The 22199-nt window shown below is 44.5% G+C and overlaps 2 protein-coding genes across 2 annotated transcripts in view; both read right to left on the reverse strand.

The window, feature by feature from the left end:
* The window catches only part of LOC140723596 (uncharacterized), a 373128-nt gene that overhangs the window by 271167 nt on the left and 79762 nt on the right, over positions 1 to 22199 (reverse strand). The window lies entirely within an intron of this gene.
* LOC140723594 (uncharacterized) lies at positions 367 to 20724 on the reverse strand. The gene is made up of 4 exons (XM_073038161.1): positions 20674 to 20724; positions 10525 to 12434; positions 4613 to 4616; positions 367 to 2049 (listed from the first exon to the last, which is right to left on the reverse strand). The coding sequence occupies exons 2-4, from the start codon at positions 12021 to 12023 to the stop codon at positions 496 to 498; spliced, it is 3057 nt and encodes a 1018-aa protein (XP_072894262.1). The 5' UTR covers positions 12024 to 12434; positions 20674 to 20724; the 3' UTR covers positions 367 to 495.

Below are 22199 nucleotides of genomic sequence, written 5' to 3' on the forward strand. Positions count from 1 at the left end.
AACTGGCTGCCTGTCGGACTTCGGAGACGATTTCGGACCTGCACCTCCGTTTCTCTACTGGACCGTTATGGTTCCAAACTGGGTGAACTCTCTTGAAGGTTCGCGAGCTCTTCTTAAGCCTCACGCCGTTTTCAAGAAGTGCCTGTGTGCGATGATCTCGGTAGCAGAGTTAACCCAAATGCAGAGACAGCAGTACTCCTTTCCCTGAAACAGTCTCAACAATTATTTAAAGTTCGGCATCTTACCATGGGTTGTGACGCTGCTCCTGGCTGCTGATGTGACGCTGCTCTCGGACTGCCACTGTGACGCTGCGGGGTCCGCCCAAATGTTCTGGGCAGAAACCACCCTCAGGCAGTAGGTTCCGTCCTCTCTGCCAGTGAACTCTTGCTCTTCCTTAATACCTTCCTGAAACTCAAGTTTGACTTGACAATCATGCACAGTTGGTGGAGATAGCCGAGAGAATCTCTGCCCAAAGACTGAGCAGGTGATCGGCCTCTACCCAGTGTGAACTCGTTGGTGTGCCAGGAGTTTGGACGACTGAGTGAATCCTTTGCCACATTCTGAGCAGGTGAACGGCCTCTCCCCAGTGTGAACTCGCTGGTGATTCCGTAGGGTGGATAACTGTGTGAATCCCTTTCCACAGTCTGAGCAGGTGAATGGCCTCTCCCCAGTGTGAACTAATCTGTGTGCCAATAGGGTGGATGACCGTGTGAATCTCTTCCCACAGACTGAGCAGGTGAACGGCCTCTCCCCAGTGTGAACTCGCTGGTGACTGTGTAGGGCGGATGAATCACTGAATCCCTTCCCACATTCTGAGCAGGTGAATGGCTTATCCCCAGTGTGAATTCGTTGGTGACTGTGTAGGCTGGATACCTGTGTGAATCCCTTTCCACAGACTGAGCAGGTGAATGGCTTCTCCCCAGTGTGAACTCGTTGGTGACTGCGTAGGGCGGATGAATCACTGAATCCCTTCCCACAGTCTGAACAGATGAATGGCCTCTCCCCAGTGTGAATTCGTTGGTGACTGTGTAGGCTGGATAACTGAGTGAATCCCTTCCCACAGTTCGAGCAGGTGAACGGCCTCTCCCCAGTGTGAACTCGCTGGTGATTTTGTAGATCAGATAATTGAGTGAATCCCTTCCCACAGTTCGAGCAGGTGAATGGTTTCTCCCCAGTGTGAACTCGCAGATGTCTCTGTAGGCTGGATGAATTACTGAATCCCTTGCCACAGTCTGAGCAGGTGAATGGCCTCTCCCCAGTGTGAACATGTTGGTGACTCTGTAGGTTGGATGACTGAGTGAATCCCTTCCCACATTCTGAGCAGGTGAACGGCCATACCCCAGTGTGAACTCGCTGATGTACCTTCAGTTCAGATGACCGAGTGAATCCCTCCCCACAGTCTGAGCAGGTGAACGGCCTCTCCCCAGTGTGAACTCGCTGATGTACCTTCAGTTCAGATGACCGAGTGAATCTTTTCCCACAGTCTGAGCAGGTGAACGGCTTCTCCCCAGTGTGAACTCGCTGGTGACTCTGTAGGTTGTATAACTGAGTAAATCTCTTCCCACAATCTGAGCAGGTGAATGGCCTCTCCCCAGTGTGAACTGACTGGTGTGCTTGTAGGTGGGATGACTGAGTAAATCCCATCCCACAGTCTGAGCAGGTGAATGGCCTCTCTCCAGTGTGAACTCGCTGATGTACCTTCAGTGCAGATAACTGACTGAACCCCTTCCCACAGTCTGAGCAGTTGAATGGCCTCTCTCCAGTGTGAACACGTTGGTGTGTCCGTAGGTCAGATGACTGAGTGAATCCCTTCCCACAGTCTGAGCAGGTGAATGGCCTCTCTCCAGTGTGAACACGTTGGTGAACCAGTAGATGAGATGACTGAGTGAATCCCTTCCCACAGTCTGAGCAGGTGAATGGCTTCTCCCCATTGTGAACTGACTGGTGTCTCAGTAGGTGAGATGACAGAGTGAATCCCTTCCCACAGTCCGAGCAGGTGAACGGCCGCTCCTCGGTGTGAACTCGCTGGTGAGCCATTAGATCAGATGACTGAGTGAATGCTTCCCCACAAATTCAGCAGATGACCAGCCTCTGCCCAGTGTGAATTGACTGGTGTGTCCACAGGTGGGAAGACTGACTGAATCCCTTCCCACACACAGAACAGGTGAATGGCCTTGCCCAGTGTGAACTTGCTGATGTACCTTCAGTTGAGATGACCGAGTGAATCCATTCCCACTGTCTGAGCAGGAAGGATGGTTGATTGAATCCCTTGCTCCTTAAATATCTAGACTGAGACAGCACAACTGGTGTGTTGTGTTTGAATTCCCATAGACAAATTCCTTGGCGATTAACCTGTAAAAAGATTTAAAAATCCATCAGTGGGTGAAGGACAACATTTGAGATGAGATCACTTGAGTTGCCAAGGTGTGATCCGACATCACACTGTTACAATGAAGTTCAACGCAAGTTGGAGAGAGAAATCACCTTCTAACTGGGCACAGTGCTGGTATCTGGAACGACCCTCAAACTCTCTGATGTTCTATAAGAATGGGGCACTTATGCCATCTCCAATCTGTGACTTGGCTCTGTTTGACTCTGTCCATTTGAATTAGTCCCTCTTCCCACTGAGCTGAAAGGGTGTCTGGCCCCACGGTAACTAAACCCTCACACGTAAATAGCCTTTGTTGATGTGCAGCTGGGGTTTTCCTTTATGTAATGTTAATTTAAAGTGCCACAGTTTCAATGCCATGTCAATATCTCCTGACCTGGCTGGTGGCGTAGTGGCATCAGTGCCAGACTTCGGGACGAAAGGTCCTGAGTTCGAATCCAGCTGACTCCCCTGCACGCTTTCCATCCGTGCTGGGTTACGAGCTGGTGATCTCTTTGGAAACTCACCCGGCAGAAGTTTCCCCTCATGTTCCCCCGAACGTTTCACCTTTCACCCTTATCCCATGGCCTCTGGTTATAGTCACACCCCATCTCAGTGGTAAAAGCCAGCTTGCTTTTACCCTATCTCTAACCCTCATAATTGTAGTATACCTCCTTCAAATCTCCCCTCAATCTTCCACATTCCAAGTAATAAAGTCCTGGCCTGTTCAATCTCTCCTTATAACCCAAGTCCTCCAGACCTGGCAACATCATTGTGAAATTTCTCCGAACGCTTTCAAAGTCTTTACATCTTTCCTGTAGGTTGGTGACCAAAACTGCACTCAATACTCCAGATTAGGCCTCACCAATGTCTTGTACAAAGTCAACATAACATAGCATTCAGTACTTCGGTTTATGAAGGCGAATGTGCCAAAATCTTTCTTTCCGTCCCTATCAAACTGCGACACCAGTTTCAGTGAAATATAGACCTGTATTCCCAGATCCCATTCTTCAACAACACTCCTCCATGTCCGACCAGTCACTGTGTAAGACCCACCCTGGTAGGTCTCACCAACATGCAACACCTCGCACTTGTCTGCATTGAATTCCATTTTCCATTTCTCAAGCCATATTTCCACCTGGTCCCATTCGCACAGCAAGCCATGATAGTCGTCTCGCAGTCTGCTGAATCCCCAGACTCGGTTTCATCCACAAGTTTGCTGATCCAGTTAACCACACTATTATCCAGATTACTGATATAGATGATAAACAACAACAGATCCAGCACTGATCCCTGTGGCAACCACTAGTCACAGGTTCCAGTCAGAGAGGCAACCATCTGCTACCACATTCTGGCTTCTCCCAAAGACAGTGTCTCATCCGATTTACTGTCTAATCTTGAATGCTGAGTGACTGAACCTTCTTGACCAGCTTCCCATATGAGACTTTGTCAAGTGCCTTGCTAAAGTCCATGTAGACAACATCCACTGCCTTGTCTTCATCCACTTCCCTGATAACTTCCTCAAGAGACTCTGAGACTGGTTAGACATGACCTACCATGCACAAAGCCATGCTGTCTATCCTTAATCAGTCCACATCTATCCAATTACTTATATATCCGGTTCCTGCACATATGTTCTAATAACTTTCCCACTACTGATGTCAAGCTCACTAACGTAACATTTTCTCGTTTCTCCTTAGAGCCCTTCTCGAACAGTGGAACAACATTGGCTGTCCGCCAATCCTCCAATACCTCACCTGTCACTAAGGATTATTTCAATATCTCTGCTTGGACCCCGACAATTTCTGCACTTGTCTTCCGCAGTGTCCTGCGGAACAACTTGTCAGGCCCTGGGGATTTATCCACGCTAATTTGCCTTAAGACAGCCAACAGCTCCACCCCTGTAATCTGTCCAGAGTCTCTGAAGTTGATGCTGCTTTGCCTCACCTCTATAGACTCTGTGTCCATCTCCTGAGTAAATGCGGATGCAACACTACTATTTAAAACCTCCCCCATCTATTTTGTCTCCCGTATAGATTACCATTCTGATCGTCCAGAGTGGGCATGTTTGTGTTCTGACCTTCTCCATTTTTCTGTGACAGAGAAGCTGGCCAAACTTGACTGGAAGGGGAATCTGGTAGGAGTGACGACAGAGCAGCAATGGCTGGAGTTTCTGGGAGCAATTCGGGAGCTGAGTGATAGACACATCCCAAAGAAGTGGAAGCATTGGAAAGGCAGGAGGACACAACTGTGAAATGAGAAGCCAAAGCCAACACAAAAGCCAAAGGGAGGGCAAATAATAGAGCAAAAATCATTGGGAAGCTTTTAGAAACCAACAGAAGACAACTAAAGAAAGTCAGATGAGCTCAGGGTGTGGGAGTATGATATTGTAGTCATTAATGCATCTTGGTAGCACCCAACAGCCTGAGGAATTTAGAGGAACAAAATATCTGGGGCCTCGATATCGCTTGAAAACAGACGTTCCCTGCACCAGTTACCTTTCAACTTTTATTTTGGTAGGCACGTACAAACTCTACACCCTCAAAATTTCACTTCTGAAGAACCCCCACTCACCAAGTACTCCTTTGCCATAAAACATCCTGTTCCAATCTGCACTTGTCAAATCCTTGCAAATACCATAAAAATTGATCTTTCTCCAATTTAGAATCTTAAGAGAGGTCCAGGCCTCTGTTTTTCTGTATTTACTTGGAATGTCATGGCATTATGATCACTAGACACAAAGTGTTCCCATACACTAATTTCTGTCACCAGCCCTGGATCATTTCCCAACAGCTTATTGCACACTTCTACGCCGGATGTTTTACGTACTGATTAAGGCTCATTTGACAAACTCTACCCCATCTAGTCCTTTTACAGTATGGGAGTCCCAGTCAATATATGGAAAGTTAAAATCACTTACTATATCAACTTTTGTTTCTTGGTATAGTCTGTGAACTCTCTACAAATTTGTTCCTCTAAATCCCTCAGAATGTTGGGTGCAACCAATTCCCAGTAATGCCTACGATATCATAATTCCATGCCCTGAGCTCATCTGGTTTTCCTATGATGCTTCTTGCATCGTGATTTCTACAGCTCAACACATTCATCGCACCATTCTCAAGCATTTAATTGCTGACTCTATCTGAGGTCTGAACAACATCTGTCTGGTGTCAAGAAAACAACCTCTCCCTCAATGTCAGAAAAACCTCTGACGCTGATTTTGTGGTGGGGATGCAGGAAAGGTTTTCTTCTGATGACTCTTCCATGAAGGTCATATTTGTGCAGGTGTCGCTACACAGTAGAACAGTGCACCACCACTCCAGAGGCTGCTAAATCTTCCTGAATGTTTTTTTTTACAGTCAAACGGGGGTTTCGATTTGCCTTTCCAGCAATCCTACGAGCAGTTCTCTCGGAAAGTTTTCTTGGTCTTCCAGACATCAACTTAACCTCCGTCGTTCCTGTTAACTGCCATTTCTTAATTACATTGCAAACTGAGGAAACGTTGCTATCTTCTTATAGCCTTCTGCTGCTTTGAGGGCGTCATTTATTTTAACTTTCAGAGTGCTAGGCAGCTGCTTAGAGGAGCCCATGGCTGCTGATTGTTGGGACAAGGTTTGAGGAGTCAGGGTATTTATAAAGCTTTGCGATTTGCATAACCTGGCCTGTCCTAACGATGACTGTGAACAAGCCATTGTCCTAACAAGCTAATTCAGGTCTAAGACTTTTTTTTCATTCTAAAATTGTACAAAACAGAAATAATACACTAAACACCTGATGAAGGGTTTCGGCCCGAAACGTTGTCACTACCTCCTCCCATAGATGCTGTCTGGCCTGCTGAGTTCTGCCAGCATTTTGTGTTTTTAATAATACACTAATCTTGCTTAAAATGTTGAAAAGAATGTTTTGTCTTTAATTTTATGACTTTTGGAGACCAGTTCACCTTCTACTCACTTAACTATTCACAGTAACAGAAAGTTTGACCAGCGGTGCCCAGCCGTTTGCATACCACTGTATGGGATGGGGTGGAGAGCGCGGGGTGTGACGGGAGAGAGGGGGAGGAGTGGGACTGACAGGGAGCGAAGAGGGAGAACGCGTGGGGTGGGTGGTAGATTTAGAGGGTGAGAAAGAGGGGAAGACAATGTGGGATACGGGATCCAGCAGGGAGAGTGTTTGAGAGAGGGGGAAGGGTGGGATGTAGGGAGAGAGATAGAGAAGTTGAGAGCTGGAAATGGGGGAGGTTACAGAGTGGCGGAGGTGAGTGAGTGAGAGACAAGTTTGTGAGAGAGGAGGAGATGGAGAGAGGAAGACAGAGGGTGACAGAGATTGAGAGTGAGGTGGCAGGTGATAGGGGTAGGGATAGGGATTGTGGGATGGGAGAGAGAATGGAAGAGTAAGAGAAACAGATGTATAGAGGGGAGAGTGTGTGAGAGAAATGAAGAGAGGTATGAGAGAGTGAGGAGGAAGAGAGACGAGAGAGGAGTACGATTTGTTACTAGAGGAGTAGAGAGAGTGACAAAGAAGGAGAGCGCGAGGAAAGATAGATAGATAGATAGATAGATACTTTATTCATCCCCATGGGGAAATTCAACTTTTTTTTCCAATGTCCCATACACTTGTTGTAGCAAAACTAATTACATACAATACTTAACTCAGTAAAAAAAAAATATGATATGCATCTAAACCACTATCTCAAAAAGCATTAATAATAGCTTTTAAAAAGTTCTTAAGTCCTGGCGGTTGAATTGTAAAGCCTAATGGCATTGGGGAGTATTGACCTCTTCATCCTGTCTGAGGAGCATTGCATCGATAGTAACCTGTCGCTGAAACTGCTTCTCTGTCTCTGGATGGTGCTATGTAGAGGATGTTCAGAGTTTTCCATAATTGACCGTAGCCTACTCAGCGCCCTTCGCTCAGCTACCGATGTTAAACTCTCCAGTACTTTGCCCACGACAGAGCCCGCCTTCCTTACCAGCTTATTAAGACGTGAGGCGTCCCTCTTCTTAATGCTTCCTCCCCAACACGCCACCACAAAGAAGAGGGCGCTCTCCACAACTGACCTATAGAACATCTTCAGCATCTCACTACAGACATTGAATGACGCCAACCTTCTAAGGAAGTACAGTTGACTCTGTGCCTTCCTGCACAGGGCATCTGTGTTGGCAGTCCAGTCTAGCTTCTCGTCTAACTGTACTCCCAGATACTTGTAGGTCTTAACCTGCTCCACACATTCTCCATTAATGATCACTGGCTCCATATGAGGCCTAGATCTCCTAAAGTCCACCACCATCTCCTTGGTCTTGGTGATATTGAGACGCAGGTAGTTTGAGTTGCACCATATCACAAAGTCCTGTATCAGTTTCCTGTACTCCTCCTCCTGTCCATTCCTGACACACCCCACTATGGCCGTGTCATCAGCGAACTTCTGCACAAGGCAGGACTCCGAGTTATATTGGAAGTCTGATGTGTTGGTTCAGAGGTTGGCATCGAGCTTTGGAGAATGCATGAAGAATTTCACGTTACAGAGAAGCACTTCAGAAAGGTCCTTCAACATGCTGAACACAGGCATTCGGGACTGTCTCATTTTCCTTTTTCTTCTTCAGGACAGAACAATTAGCCATCATATGACCAGCTTTCTTACAATAGTAACAAGTGAGACCAGAATATTTCTCCTTCAACTGATTCCCTTCATCCTTACTCTTGTCACTAGTCCCAGCTTTAATTTCTGGTTTACCCTGGTGATCCCTGGCACTCTTTTGGAAGCTCTTATTCTGGGTAAACTTAACCTTGGGAGTCAGAGCAAACTCATCTGCTAATCTAGCAGACTCCTGCAAAGTGGCAGCATCCTTTACATCTAAATACGTCTTTATGTCGTCCAGAGCACACCTTTTGAATTCTTCAATTAAAACTAACTCTTTCAAGCTATTAAAATCATCATATATTTATCATCATCATATATGTGCACCAGCGATCAAAACACACAGACTTCTCATAAGCAAATTACATATGTCCGGTTCACAGATTTCCTCAAATTTCTGAACTTTTGCCTGTATGATTCTGGGACCAACTTGTAAGCTTTGAGCACAGCCTGTTTCACTATGACATAATCATCTGCTTCATCAACTGTCAAAGCAGAATAGGCTTGCTAAGCCTCCCCCTTAATCACACTTTGTAAGAGAATAGGCCAACCCTCTTTTGGCCACTTTAAATTCTAAGCAACCTTCTCAAAATGCTGGAAGTATTTATCAACTTCTGTCTCATCAAATGGAGGTACCAATTTAATTTCCTGACTGGCCTCAAACTTATCACCAGAGTCTAACGCTAGACTCCTGAACTGCAACCACTCTATCTTTTCCAGCTCAAATAGCCTCTGTCTTTCTGCTTCCTCCCTCTGTTTTTCTGCCTCCTCTCTGATTTTCTGCCTCTATAGCCTCAAACTGCCTCTGCCTTTCCGCAGCCTCCATCTTTAATTTTTCTCACTCGTACTGGAGCTCAAGCTCACTAGGTTTACTTTCAGGAAACACCTCCAACTCCTCCACTTTAAACACACCCTCAGATATATAATGTTCAGCTGTTATCCTCTGCAACTGTGCCCTCCTCATTGTCAATTTCAACATAGCAAGTTTTAACTTTCTGGCAAGACTCAACAACTCAATCCGTCTGGCATCCTCTAATGCCTCAGAGGTTGACGCTTCCAAACAATAATCAGCATCTGCTGCTGATTTTCCACACACAAATAAATCAAAAGGGACTTCCCCAATGAAATCGATAATTAATGACTACGCCCCCATAGCTGTTCATATCCCGGATGCAGGCCCCAATTTTGTTATGAATCGTAAAACTTCAGAAACAAATCAGCACCAATAGACTACACCTGGAACAGCACACACAAAATGCTGGTGGAACACAGCAGGCCAGGCAGCATCTATAAGGAGAAGCACTGTCGACTTTTCAGGCCGAGACCCTTCGTCAGGACTGCCTGAGACTGCCTGATGAGGGGTCTCGGCCTGAAACATTGACAGTGCTTCTCCTTATAGATGCTGCCTGGCTTGCTGTGTTCCACCAGCATTTTGTGTGTGTTTGAATTTCCAGCATCTGCAGATTTTCTCATGGAGACTACACCTGGAGTCTGTTTTTGATGTTAAAACTATCTTTATTTGAATCTAATTATAATATAGTAACTTAAGCAAGATAAACAAAAGTTAACAGTGTTACGTGTATATATGTGTGTATATATAAATCCAAAACTATTGAGCTTGGGGGAAACAACGTCTGGAGTCTTGAGATGGTAAATTATGAAAGTTCAGTTCAACCACAGAACAGGTGATGAGAGAGATATTTGTAATCCAGGGTAAATGTCAAGGGAAGGCAATTATGTCGAATTCCACATGTTCCATGGTGGTAAAACAAGAGAACAGTCACTGTAGATTTTATCTGTCATCCTTCCAAATCCACATACTAATTATCACGCAAAGTGACGTGTCACAAGGCGTATTGTCTTCAAATGAATTACCACACCACACCCAGGCAAGGGTTAACACATCAGTGGTCTTCATAGGATACCCCAAATCAGATCCACTCCTATCGATTAAACGAGGTGACAACCACACATTCGATGTATGCTGAATCGATAATTAACCCACACTTGTGGGCATAGGAAAATTCCAAACAGTGACCCTTGGCACCTATTTCCCTTGTTTCGATCCTTCCATTTTTCCTCATTCATCTCCGTCTAACTCTGAGTGTCTGTGTCCTCAGTTAAAAATAAACAAGCTGGGAGTGATGTAAACAAGCTGCAAGTCAGACTGATTCACCTTCTTAATCTCTCTCTCTTAAAATGACAGTCCACAGCAAACAAAACCTAGGGATTCATAACAACTGACTGGTGTGCCAGTAGTTGGGATGACTGAGTGAATCCTTTCCCGCATTCTCAGCAGGTAAATGGCTCCTCTCCAGTGTGAACTCGCTGATGTCTCTGTAGTGTGGAAGAGCGAGTGAATCTCTTCCCACATTCTGAGCAGATGAATGGCCTCTCTCCAGTGTGAACTCGCTGGTGTTCCAGAAGGTGGGATGACAGAGTGAACCGTTTCCCACATTCTGTGCAATTGAACAACTTCTCACCGGTGTGAACACATTCATGTCTCAGTAGGGTGGAAGACTGAGTGAATCTCTTCCCACATTCTGAGCAGGTGAACAGCTTCTTCCCATTGTGAACTCGCTGATGTCTCTGGAGTTGGGATGACTGAGTAAATCTCTTCCCACATTCTGAACAGGTGAATGGCTTCTCCCCAGTGTGAACTCGCTGGTGTCTCTGTAGCATGGATGGATCAGTGAATCCTTTCCCACAGACTGTGCAGGTGAACGGCCTCTCCCCAGTGTGAATTCGCTGATGACTCTGTAGGCTGGATGACTGAGTGAATCTCTTCCCACATTCTGAACAGGTGAATGGCTTCTCCCCAGTGTGAACTCGCTGGTGTTTCTGTAGGGTGGATGGATCAGTGAATCTCTTCCCACAGACTGAGCAGGTGAACGGCTTCTCCCCAGTGTGAACTCGCTGATGACTCAGTAGTTGGCATGACTCAGTGAATCTCTTCCCACATTCTGAGCAGATGAAAGGCTTCTCCCCAGTGTGAGCTCGCTGGTGTCTCTGTAGGCTGGATGAATGAGTGAATCTCTCCCCACAGACTGAACAGGTGAACGGCCTCTCCCCAGTGTGAACTCGCTGATGACTCTGTAGTTGGGATGACTGAGTAAATCTCTTCCCACAGACTGAGCAGGTGAATGGCTTCTCCCCAGTGTGAACTCGCTGATGACTCTGTAGTTGGGATGACTCAGTGAATCCCTTCCCACAGACTGAGCAGGTGAATGGCTTCTCCCCAGTGTGAACTCGCTGATGACTCTGTAGGTGGGATGACTGAGCGAATCCCTTCCCACATTCTGAGCAGGTGAACGGCTTCTCCCCAGTGTGAACTCGCTGATGTCTCTGTAGGGTGGATAACCGAGTGAATCCCTTCCCACAGTCTGAGCAGATGAATGGCCTCTCCCCAGTGTGAACTCGCAGATGACTCTGCAGGTGGGATAACTGAGTAAATCCCTTCCCACATTCTGAACAGGTGAATGGCTTCTCCCCAGTGTGAACTCGCTGATGACTCTGTAGGGTGGATGAATCAGTAAATCCTTTCCTACATTCTGAGCAGGTGAACGGCTTTTCCCCAGTGTGAACTCGCTGATGTCTCAGTAGTTGGGATGACTGAGTGAATCCTTTCCCACAGTCTGAGCAGGTGAACGGCTTCTCCCCAGTGTGAACTCGCTGATGTCTCAGTAGGCTGGATAAGTCACTGAATCCTTTCCCACATTCTGAGCAGGTGAACGGCTTTTCCACAGTGTGAACTCGCTGATGTACCAGTAGGTTGGATGACTGAGTGAATCCCTTCCCACAGACTGAGCAGGTGAACGGCCTCTCCCCAGTGTGAATTCGCTGGTGATTCTGTAGTTGGGATAAATGAGTGAATCTCTTCCCACAGACTGAACAGGTGAATGGCTTCTCCCCAGTGTGAACTCGCTGGTGACTCTGTAGTTGGGATAAATGAGTGAATCCCTTCCCACAGACTGAGCAGGTGAATGGCTTCTCCCCAGTGTGAACTCGCTGGTAAGCCATTAGGTCAGATAACTGAGATTTCCTTTCCCAGAAATTCAACAGATGACCAGCCTCTGCCCGGTGTGGTGTGAACTGACTGGTGTGTCCACAGGTGGGAAGACCGACTGAACCCCTTCTCACACACAGAACAGATGAATGGCCTTGCCCAGTGTGAACTTGCTGATGTACCTTCAATCGTGATAACCGAGTGAATCCATTCCCACTGTCTGAACAGGTGAACAGCCTTTCTCCTGTGTAAAATGACAGGCTTGCTATTTGGTCAAATGACCAATTGAATCCCTCTCCACAGTCTGAGCAGGAAGGATGGTCAATTGAATCTCTTGCTCCATTTCTTAAATATCCAGACAGAGACAGCAAAACTGGCGTGCCGTGTTTGAGATTCCCGGCGACAAATTCCTTCTCATTTTTATCCTGTGAAAAGATTTACAAAATCCATCAATGGGTTTAGGACAACATTTCAGATGAGATTACTTTAGTTGTCAAAGTTTGATCTGGTATCACACTGTTACAGTGAGGTTCAACAAAAGTTGGACAGAGAAATCATCTTCTGACTGGGCAGAGTGCTGGTATCTGGAATGACCATCAATTCTCTGATGCTCTTCCTGTCTCTATAAGGATGGGGCATTTCTGCCGTCTCCAATCTGTGACCTGGCTCAGTTTGACTCTCTCCATTGGTATTATTCCCTGTTCCTGCTGAGCTGCAAGGGTGCCTGGCCCCACAGTAACTGGAACAGTCTCACGCAAATTGTCTTTGTGGATGTGCATCTAGGATTTTCTTTTATGTATTATTAACTGAAAGTGCTACAGTTTTAACGCCATATAAAAAAATTCCTGCTGAGATGAATGGTTGGTCCGCACAGCTGTTAAAAGGGGTTAGAGTGAATTTTTGTAATATTTCAGGTTCTTGTAGAAAAGTACAACACAGAAACAGGCCCTTTGGGCCATCTAGTCTTGTGCTGAGCTATTTAAACTGCCACTCCCACACCCCTACCATCCAGGTACCTACACGAACCTCTTAAATGTTGAAATCGAGCTCGCATGCACCACTCGGGATGGCTGCTCATTCCAAACCTAGATGACCATCTGTGTGAAGAAGTTTCCCCTCATGTTCCCCTTAACATTTCACCTTTCACCCTTAACCCCTAGCCACTGGTTGAAGTCCCACCCCCATCTCAGTGGAGAAAGCCAGCTTGCATTTACACTATCTATGCCCCTCTACCACAATCAAATCTCACCTCAATCTTCTACATTCCAATGAATAAAGTCCTGACCTGTTCAATCTTTCCTCATAACCCAAGTCCTCCGAACTTGTCAACATCCTTGTGAATTTTCTCTGAAATCTCTGAATCTCTTTTAAAGCTTTCCTGTAGGTAGGTGACCAAAGCATCACACAATACTCCAAATTAGGCCTCTTTTACAATTCAACATAATATCCATCTATTGTCAGTATTTGGTTCATGAAAGCCAATGGGCTAAAATCTTTTTTTCCGTCACTATCTAACTGTGATACCACTTTCAGTGAATTAAGGACTTGTATTCCCAGGTCCCTTTCTTCTAAAACACTCCTCCATGCCCGACCAGTCACTGTGAAAGACCTCCCTTGGTAGGTCATACCAAAGCGCAACAACTCACACTGATCTGCATTAAATTCCATTTTCCATTTCTAAAACCATTTTTCCCAGGGGGTCCAGGTCACACTACAAGCCATGATAGTCTTCCTCGCTGTTCACTACACCACCAGTCTTGGTGGTCATAAATCTGCTAATCCAGTTAACCACACTATCATCCAGATTACTGATATAGATGACAAACCACAACAGATCCAGCACTGATCCCTGTGGCACACCACTAGACACAGGTTCTAGTCAGAGAGGCAACCATCTGCTACCACACTCTGGCTTCTCTCAAAGACAGTGTCTCATCCAATTTACTATCTCATCTTGAATGCTGAGTGACTGTACCTTCTTGACCAACCTCCCATATGAGACTTTGTCAAGTGCCTTGCTAACATCCATGTAGACAACATCCACTGCCTTGCCTTCATCCACTTTCCTGATAACTTCCTCGAAAGACTCTGTAAGATTGGTTAGACATGACCTACCATACACAAAGCCATGCTGCCTATCCTTAATCAGTCCACATCTATCCAAATACTTATATTTCCGGTTCCTGCACATACATTCCAGTAACTTTCCCACTATTCACTACTAGTCACCACTCCGTGGGTTTGGAGATTTCCCTTGAATTTCATAGAATCATAGAAATCTATAGCACATTACAGACCCTTTGGCCCACAATGCTGTGCCGACTATGTAACTTACTCTAGAAACTGCCTGGAGTTTCCCTAGTGCATAGCCCTCTATTTTTCTGAGCTCCATGTAACTATCTAAGAGAGTGTTAAAAGTCCCTGTTGTATCCGCCTCGACAACCGCTGCTGGCAGTGCATTCGACACATCCAACACTCTCTGTGTAAAAAACCTACCCCTGACATCCCCTCGGCATATATTTCCAAGCACCTTAAAACTATGCCCCCTCCTGTTAGCCATGTTAACGCTGGGAAAAAATCCTCTGGCTATCCACACACTCAATGCCCCTCATCATCTTATACACCTAAAAAAGGCTCTAAACATAAACAAGGAAATTATACCTTGCTTTGAGGATTTGTTAGAAGTAAACAAAATTCTGAGGGTATAGATAGGGTAAATGCAAGCAGCTTTTTCCACTGAGGTTGGGTGGGACGACAACCAGAGGTCATGGGTAAGCAGGGAAGGTAAAAATTTAATGGGAACATTTGGAAAAGTTCTTTGCTGAAATGGTCGTGAGAGTGTAGAATGAGATGTCAGCACTAGTGGTGAATATGAGCTCGATTTCACCATTAAGAGAAGTTTGACAGGTACCTGGATGGTACGGGTATGGAGGGTGATGATCCCGGTGCAGGTAGTTGCATTAGAGAGCTTAAATGTTTTTGTGGCATTGACTAGATGGGCCAAATAGCCTGTTTGTCCACTGAACTTCTCCATGTTTCTGTGACAGAGAAGCTGGCCAAACGTGTTTGGAAGGGAAAAGGTAGGAGTGACAACGGAGCAGCAATGGCTGGAGTTTCTGAGAGCAATTCGAGAGCTGAGTGATCGATACATCCCAAAGACATGGAAGCATTGGAAAGGCAGCAGGGCACAACCGTGGGTTAAATGAGAATCCAAAACCAACATAAAAACAGAGGAGAGGGCAAACAAAAGAGCAAAAGACCATTAGGAAGCTTTTAGAATCCAACAGAAGACAACTAAAGGAAAGTCAGATGAGTTCGGGAGTGGAATTATGAAATGGTTGTCATTAATGAGTTTTGGTTGCACCCAACAGTCCCAGGGCCTCAATATCTCTTGAAAACCAAGATTCCCTGCACTAGTTACCATTCAACTTTTATTTTGTCAGACACATACAAACTCTACACCCTTAAAATTTCACTTCTGAAGAACTCCCACTTACCAAGTACTCCTTTGTGAAAAAAAATCCTGTCCCAATTAACGCTTGTCAAATCCTTGCAAATACCATAAAAATTGGCCTTTCTCCAATTTAGAATCTCAAGAGAGGTCCAGGCCTCTGTTTTTCTGTATTTACTTGGAATCTCATGATCAGTAGATACAAAGTGTTCCCATACACTAATTTCTGTCACTAGCCCTAGATCACTTCCCAATAGCTTATTGCACACTTCTACATTGGGAATTTTACGTACTGATTAAGGTAGATTTGATAAGCTCTACCCCATCTAGTCCTTTTACAGCCTAGGATTCCAGTCAATAAATGGAAAGTTAAAATCACTCACTTTATCAACCTTTGTTTCTTGGCATAGTCCGCAATCTCCCTACAGATTTGTTCCTTGAAATCCCTCAGACTGTTGGGCTAAGGACAAGTCCAAGTAATGGCTACAATATCATAACTTCATGCCCTGAGGTCTGAAAGACATCTGTTTGGTGTCAAAAAAACAACCTTGCCCTCAATATCACTGAAAGAAAGGAGCTGGCTGTAGACTACAGGAGAAATGGAGACAGGCTGACCCAGGATCTGGGGTTGAGAGGGTGAACAGCTTTATGTTCCCTGGCATACACAACACCGAGGATCTCACCTGGTCTGTACATACTGGCTGTGTGGTGAAAAAGGCACAAAAGTGCCACTTTCACCGCAGGCGGTTCAGGAAGTTTGGGATGGGGCCCCAAATACTAACAACTTTCTACAGGGGCACAATTGAGACATCCTGACTGGCTGCATCTCTGTCCGGTATGGGTGCTGTATTTCACTCAGTTGCAGGACTCTACAGAGAGTGGAGCGGACAGCCCAGCGCATATGTAGATGTGAACTTCTCACTATTCAGGACATTGACAAAAACAGGTGTGTAAAAAGGGCCACTGTGTAAAAAGGATCATTGGGGACCAGAGTCACCCCAACCACAAACTGTTCCAGCTGCTACCATCTGGGAAACGGTACCACAGCCTGAAAGCCCGGACCAACAGGCCCAGGGACAGCTTCTTCCACCAGGCCCTCTGATTGATTAATTCATGCTGATACAATTGTACTTTTATTTATCCTGACTCTCCTGTTGTACATACTATTTATTATAAACTATTATAAATTTCACATTGCACATTTAGACAGAGACGTAACATAAAGATTTCTACAACTCATGTATATGAAGGATGTATGTAATAAAGTCAATTCAATTCAATTCACCCTCTCCACTATCTGTTCTGTCATTCTGGCTCCAATCCTCCCTGCAACTTTAGTTTAACCACCCACCCCACAGGGGAGCACTAGCAAGCCTTGCCACTAGGATATTAGTCCCTTTCTAGTTCTGTTCCCCTAACTAACAAATCCCCTATCACCCCCTTTGACTTTCCTCTGCCAGGTAATCCCCCCCAACAATTTGTAAAGTGTCCACCTGTTGTTGTGTGGGATAGCAACAAGAGTACTCTGTGATGGCTATTTAACCTCATTCTCCTTCCTGACTCTCACCCAGTTTCCTATGTCCTACACCTTGGGTGTAACTCAACTCTCTGCACGTCATACCTATCACACCCTCCGACGCTTGGATGATGCGGAATTCATCCATTTCCAGCTCCAACTCCTTAAAGAGCAGCTTGATATATACCTTCTACGTGAGGGCATCAGGGACACTGGAGGTCTCCCCGCCTTCCCACCAGTGTCCCCTCTAACTTGTAATGACCAGTGTGTGCAAAAATCTTGTGCTGTACAATTTTTACCCAGTGACAACAACATGTGCAAACTGAATTTTATATAGAGAGGTATTCATTTCAACAGCGAGCAAATCACTGTCAGTAAGAACGTTAATCTGCTCTGGGCTTGATTGAGTTCATCTGCACTCTCATACAACCTATGTAACAGGTTAATGACGGATTTACTCGCCACAGCTTTGGCAAACCACCTATTTGTGATCTTCTTCCTAAATGATGCTTTAAATTTCAGATTTCCAAATATCAGTCCACTTCTTCCCACTTGAAAATTCTCCAGCAACTCTTGCATCACCACAATACACACAGTATTGTACATAAAAATTTCCCCTGAACCCTCCCCCAGGTGACTGACAGTGGTGAACTCAGTGATGGTAATGCCAATGAATATGAAGGGAAGGGCAGTAATCTGTCTCACTGGAGTCTGGCACATTTGTGATGTGAAAGCTACTTGTTGGCCAGGGCAAAGGTGTTTGATATCATTATGTAGCCAGACAGAATTGGTGGAAGCATGTTCTCACCGGTAGAAAAGTGCAGACCGAAAGGAGGAAGAACAAGCAACACACACAAAATGCTGGAGGAACTCAGCAGGCCAGGCAGCATCTATGGAAAAGAGTACTAATGCTGTGTTCCTCCAGCAATTTGTGTGTGTAGCTTCGATTTCCAGCATCTGCAGATTTCCTCTTTGTGATTGGAGGGAGAACAACGATGATTTTCTCAACTGGTGATGTAAAAGATTTTAGAGCCATAGAATAGAACACTACAGCACAGTACAGGCCCTTCAGCCCTCCATGTTGTGCCGACCCATATAATCCTTAAAAAAAAGAACTAAACCCACACTACCCCGTAACCCTCCATTTTCTTTCATCCATGTGCCTGTCCAAGAGGCTATTAAATACCCCTAATGTTTTAGCCTCCACCACCACCCCTGGCAAGTCATTCCAGGCACTCACAACCCTCTGTGTAAAAAAAACTTACCCCTGATGTCTCCCCTAAACTTCCCTCCATTAATTTTATACATATGCCCTATGGTGTTTGCTATTGGTGCCCTGGGAAACATTTACTGACTATCCACCCTGTCTATGCCACTCATAATCTTTTAGACCTCGATCAAGTTCTAGATCTTTCAGATTATTTCACGTTTCATAAAGATTGAAACAGAATAGGCTGAAACACACCATTCAAAAGTGCTGGCGTTCAATCCACTTGGTGCATTGACTCATAACATTTTTTGGGTGTATGTTTGTCAGAAACACATCCAACAGATTTCCCATCAGAAGTGCAGGTAAATTCTGGACCTGATTTCAAATGAACCACTGAGCGCTCTAAAAAAAAGGTGCTGCAGAGGCCGATTTCTCCCTTGTGCTTTTATTTTTAGTGTGAACTATGTAACATTGATGGTGATTAATGATCATTACTTTCAGGCGACAGCCCTCAAAACCTGTGACTAACCACAGTAAAACTTAGTGAACCTGTCATGATTGGGTCTTGGGTGTCGGACTAGCAGATTTTCTGTATTATTAGATGTTCTCATATTAATACATCATTCCTCACTTCCAAATCACTGTTTTTAGACATCACATTATAGAATGATGTGTTCCACATAACCTGCAAGTTTAAAAGAAGCTCAGAAAACAAGGTCAAAGAAAGTTTCAAAGGCATCTGGGAAACAGAAACGTGCAAGTTTAAAGGGAGCTGACTGACCTGCATGAGGTGTTGAGCTACCTAAAATGCATTCTTGAATGTATAATGTAGATTTAAAGCAATAATTTGATTTAAATTATTTTATTAAATACACATTATCTTGGATCTCTTAATCGCAATTCACATTTAATGTAGGATTAACCTTTCTGCATTTGGATAACTACAATTTTTGTTCTTTTCTTTTGAAAAATGCAGTCACATCATAACACTATTCAAACTTCGGACCCAAAGTCTTTTTCCCCCTTTTATTTTTTCCCAGGAAAAAAAATACTATAAACTTTTTGCTATTTAAAATTGGTAACATTTATCAATTCATGCTATTGTTTAAAATTAAATTGCTTAACTCCCTGAAGCAAACTTGTAAGTTCACTAGCTAATAAAGATTTGAACAAAGAGGATTGTATATTTTACACACAAAGCAGCATAATATCAATGCTCCTACATCATAAATTGGGAGACGAATATACACATCCCAAACTTATTAGGTATTTGCACTCAATTTTTCTCACAGATGGTGAACTGCTAATCTTAGCTGGTTCATCAGGCACAGCCCGGAGTAGATCTGAAGGGAGGTGGGGTGGTTTGTGTATTTTCGGCAGTGCTGGGAGGAAAAATCAGCATGAATGATGAATGTCTTTAATGTCCCTTCCTATAAAATGCTCTACAAATGTCTCACACTTATTTGACCTTGAGCTTTTTTTAAAACCATATTACACTTTAGTCAGGATTACTTAGAATTTCAACATCTCTTTTCCAGCGAAAATAATAAGTGGGCAGGGGTATAATTTAAAGATCCTATATATTCAGTTTAATCCACCCCATTCTAATGAAATGTTTATTCAGTTATTCATGCCATTGACAAGGCTCTGAATAAAGCAAATGAGGACTAATAGGTGTGGTCCATTCTTACAACCAGTTCGATGGCATAATTTTAATCTCACTTCTCCATGTCTTCACATTTAGGAGCAGAATCACAAGAAGAGGTGGCAAATGACCAGGTGGTAAAAGCTCTCATTTCCTTTCCAATTCTATTTGAAAGTACTGTCTTAGTCTTCAACAATACTGTCCTGTGGATATCCAGTAAGTGTGCTCTGGAAGTCCAACCCAAAGTAGAATCCTTGCTAATCTACAACGCTAGCACTGTACCACACCATACTTTATGTCTGGTAATTTAGCCAAGATTCCTATTTTCTAATCACAGGAAAGACTAAGTGCTAATTTAAAACAAAGGCTAAGATTTAAACTTTCATCTTATGGTGATGATCATCTAATGTTATACTGCTTTTCCCTATATAAAAGGGGTGATAGATAAGTTTGTGGCCTAAGGTAGAAGGAGTCAATTTTAGAAAATCTAACACATCTATTTTTCAACATAGTCCCCTCCTACATTTACACACTTAGTCCAGCGGTCGTGGAACATACGTATCTTGGACCTCTAGAAAGTGTCCACAGATGGGTTTTGTTCCCTTTCTCCGAGTTCCTAATCCTTGCATTTAGATAGCTGGAGCTCAGCTCTGTCTGAGAGATCCATCGGTTCCCATTCCCTCATCAGCCGGAAGCTCCCCGAGGTCCGTGTACGGATAATGGGGCTGAGAGAGAGGGAAGAGGGCAGGACTGTCCCGGGATTGTTGGCCATGGTGTCAGAAATTCACAGGAATCGTCCCGAAGTCGGAGTTTAAGATAAAAACACAAAGAATCGCTCTTACCTGCAACCGACATTTTCAAAGCCTTCTGTGTTCTGCACGCATGCGTGATACTCGGGGACGTCATCGGCCTGACGCCTGCGCAGTTCATCAGTGCTTCAGTGCCTGATAAAAATTATTTCCGCAGGTCCTTATGGGTAATAACGGTGCCATTAAACATTTCTTGAAGCACCGGTTCAATGTCCATATCTCATTTTTTTTCGGGTGTATAACAAAAACCTGCAGCTCTTTTAACGCAGAAAGCGGCTCACGTAAACAATGTACTCAATATCAACGTGTATCTAATGCCAAAGTAAAATGCAGATACAAAACAGGAGATTCTGCAGTTGCTGGACATACAGAGACGCTCACACACACAATACTGAAGGAGCTCTGCAGCTCAGGCAGCAACTAAGCAGCGGAGTACACAGTCTAGGTATGCTGAAGAGGCTCGGTCTAAAAGTTGTTTATTTATTCCTCTCCACAATTGTTGCCTGATCTTTTGATTACCACCAGTATTTTCCAGAAACTAACCATCTTTTTTTTTTGGGTCAACCAGTTTCCAAATTTTTCTGATCTTCCTTTTGTAGCCATATCCTGCTGGTCTGTTTCCTCTTCCTCTTCCTCCTCGTAAACTCTAGACCATTCTCTCTCTGGAGCCCCAAAGCCCTGACTCAGGCTGGCAACACTTTGGTTTCTGATTCTGCACCATCCAAGTTTCACTCGCTAGTCTGCTGTCAGACTTTAGAGGTGCATTGTGTTGCGAGATCGCAGATTCGTTTACTGTGAGTGTCGCTTTAAGTGCCTGAGTGAGGCGGGGCTGTGACGTCACACATGCGCTGCAGCAGAGACAGAGGGGGGAGAGAGGGAGGGGAGGGAGAGGGAGAGGAAGAGAGAGAGAGAGACTTCAGCTTGTCACTGCTATGCCCAAAAGATTAGGTTGATCATCGGCACGCAGTGCACAACGGATGTGTGACTGTCACTTCGTATCATCCATATGTGTGGATTTGCTGGAGTATCCTGTGGTATCACTTTTGTTGGCCCTTACCTGGAATCGGGGTGTTCTGTGGTAACCACTTGAAGACGATATTCCTGTGACTGTCACCTGGTGATATTTCTAAGTGGATTTCGGAACGAATCGACGGATAAGATCTTCGGCAACTGTTATTTCGTTTACCCAGCGTGGAATGTGTGTGGAATTCTTCGTAATTGCCTTCTCTGTACATGTTCCTGTGGATTTACAAATCTCTCCGCTCTCTCTCACTTATTCCGTGGATTACTGAACTTTTCTACTTTACCATCTGAAGACTTTAAGCATTGTTTCTCAAGCTTGATAGTTTGGGAGATATATATAGGCATAATACTGTTAACTTCTGTTTATTTTGTTTAATCTTTTATATTTGTAGTAGATACTAATGAAGAGAGTGGTTTTAACATCGAAACCAGACTCCGTTAGTGATCTGTTGCTGCTGGTCTGTAACAATTGCAACAACCGAGCTGTCTGAGGAACAGTCCTTTAAAATTGGTGAAAATGAACCAAAACGTTGAAG

The sequence above is a fragment of the Hemitrygon akajei genome, unplaced genomic scaffold, assembly GCF_048418815.1.
Source record: "Hemitrygon akajei unplaced genomic scaffold, sHemAka1.3 Scf000120, whole genome shotgun sequence".
Classification (NCBI taxonomy): Eukaryota; Metazoa; Chordata; class Chondrichthyes; order Myliobatiformes; family Dasyatidae; genus Hemitrygon; species Hemitrygon akajei.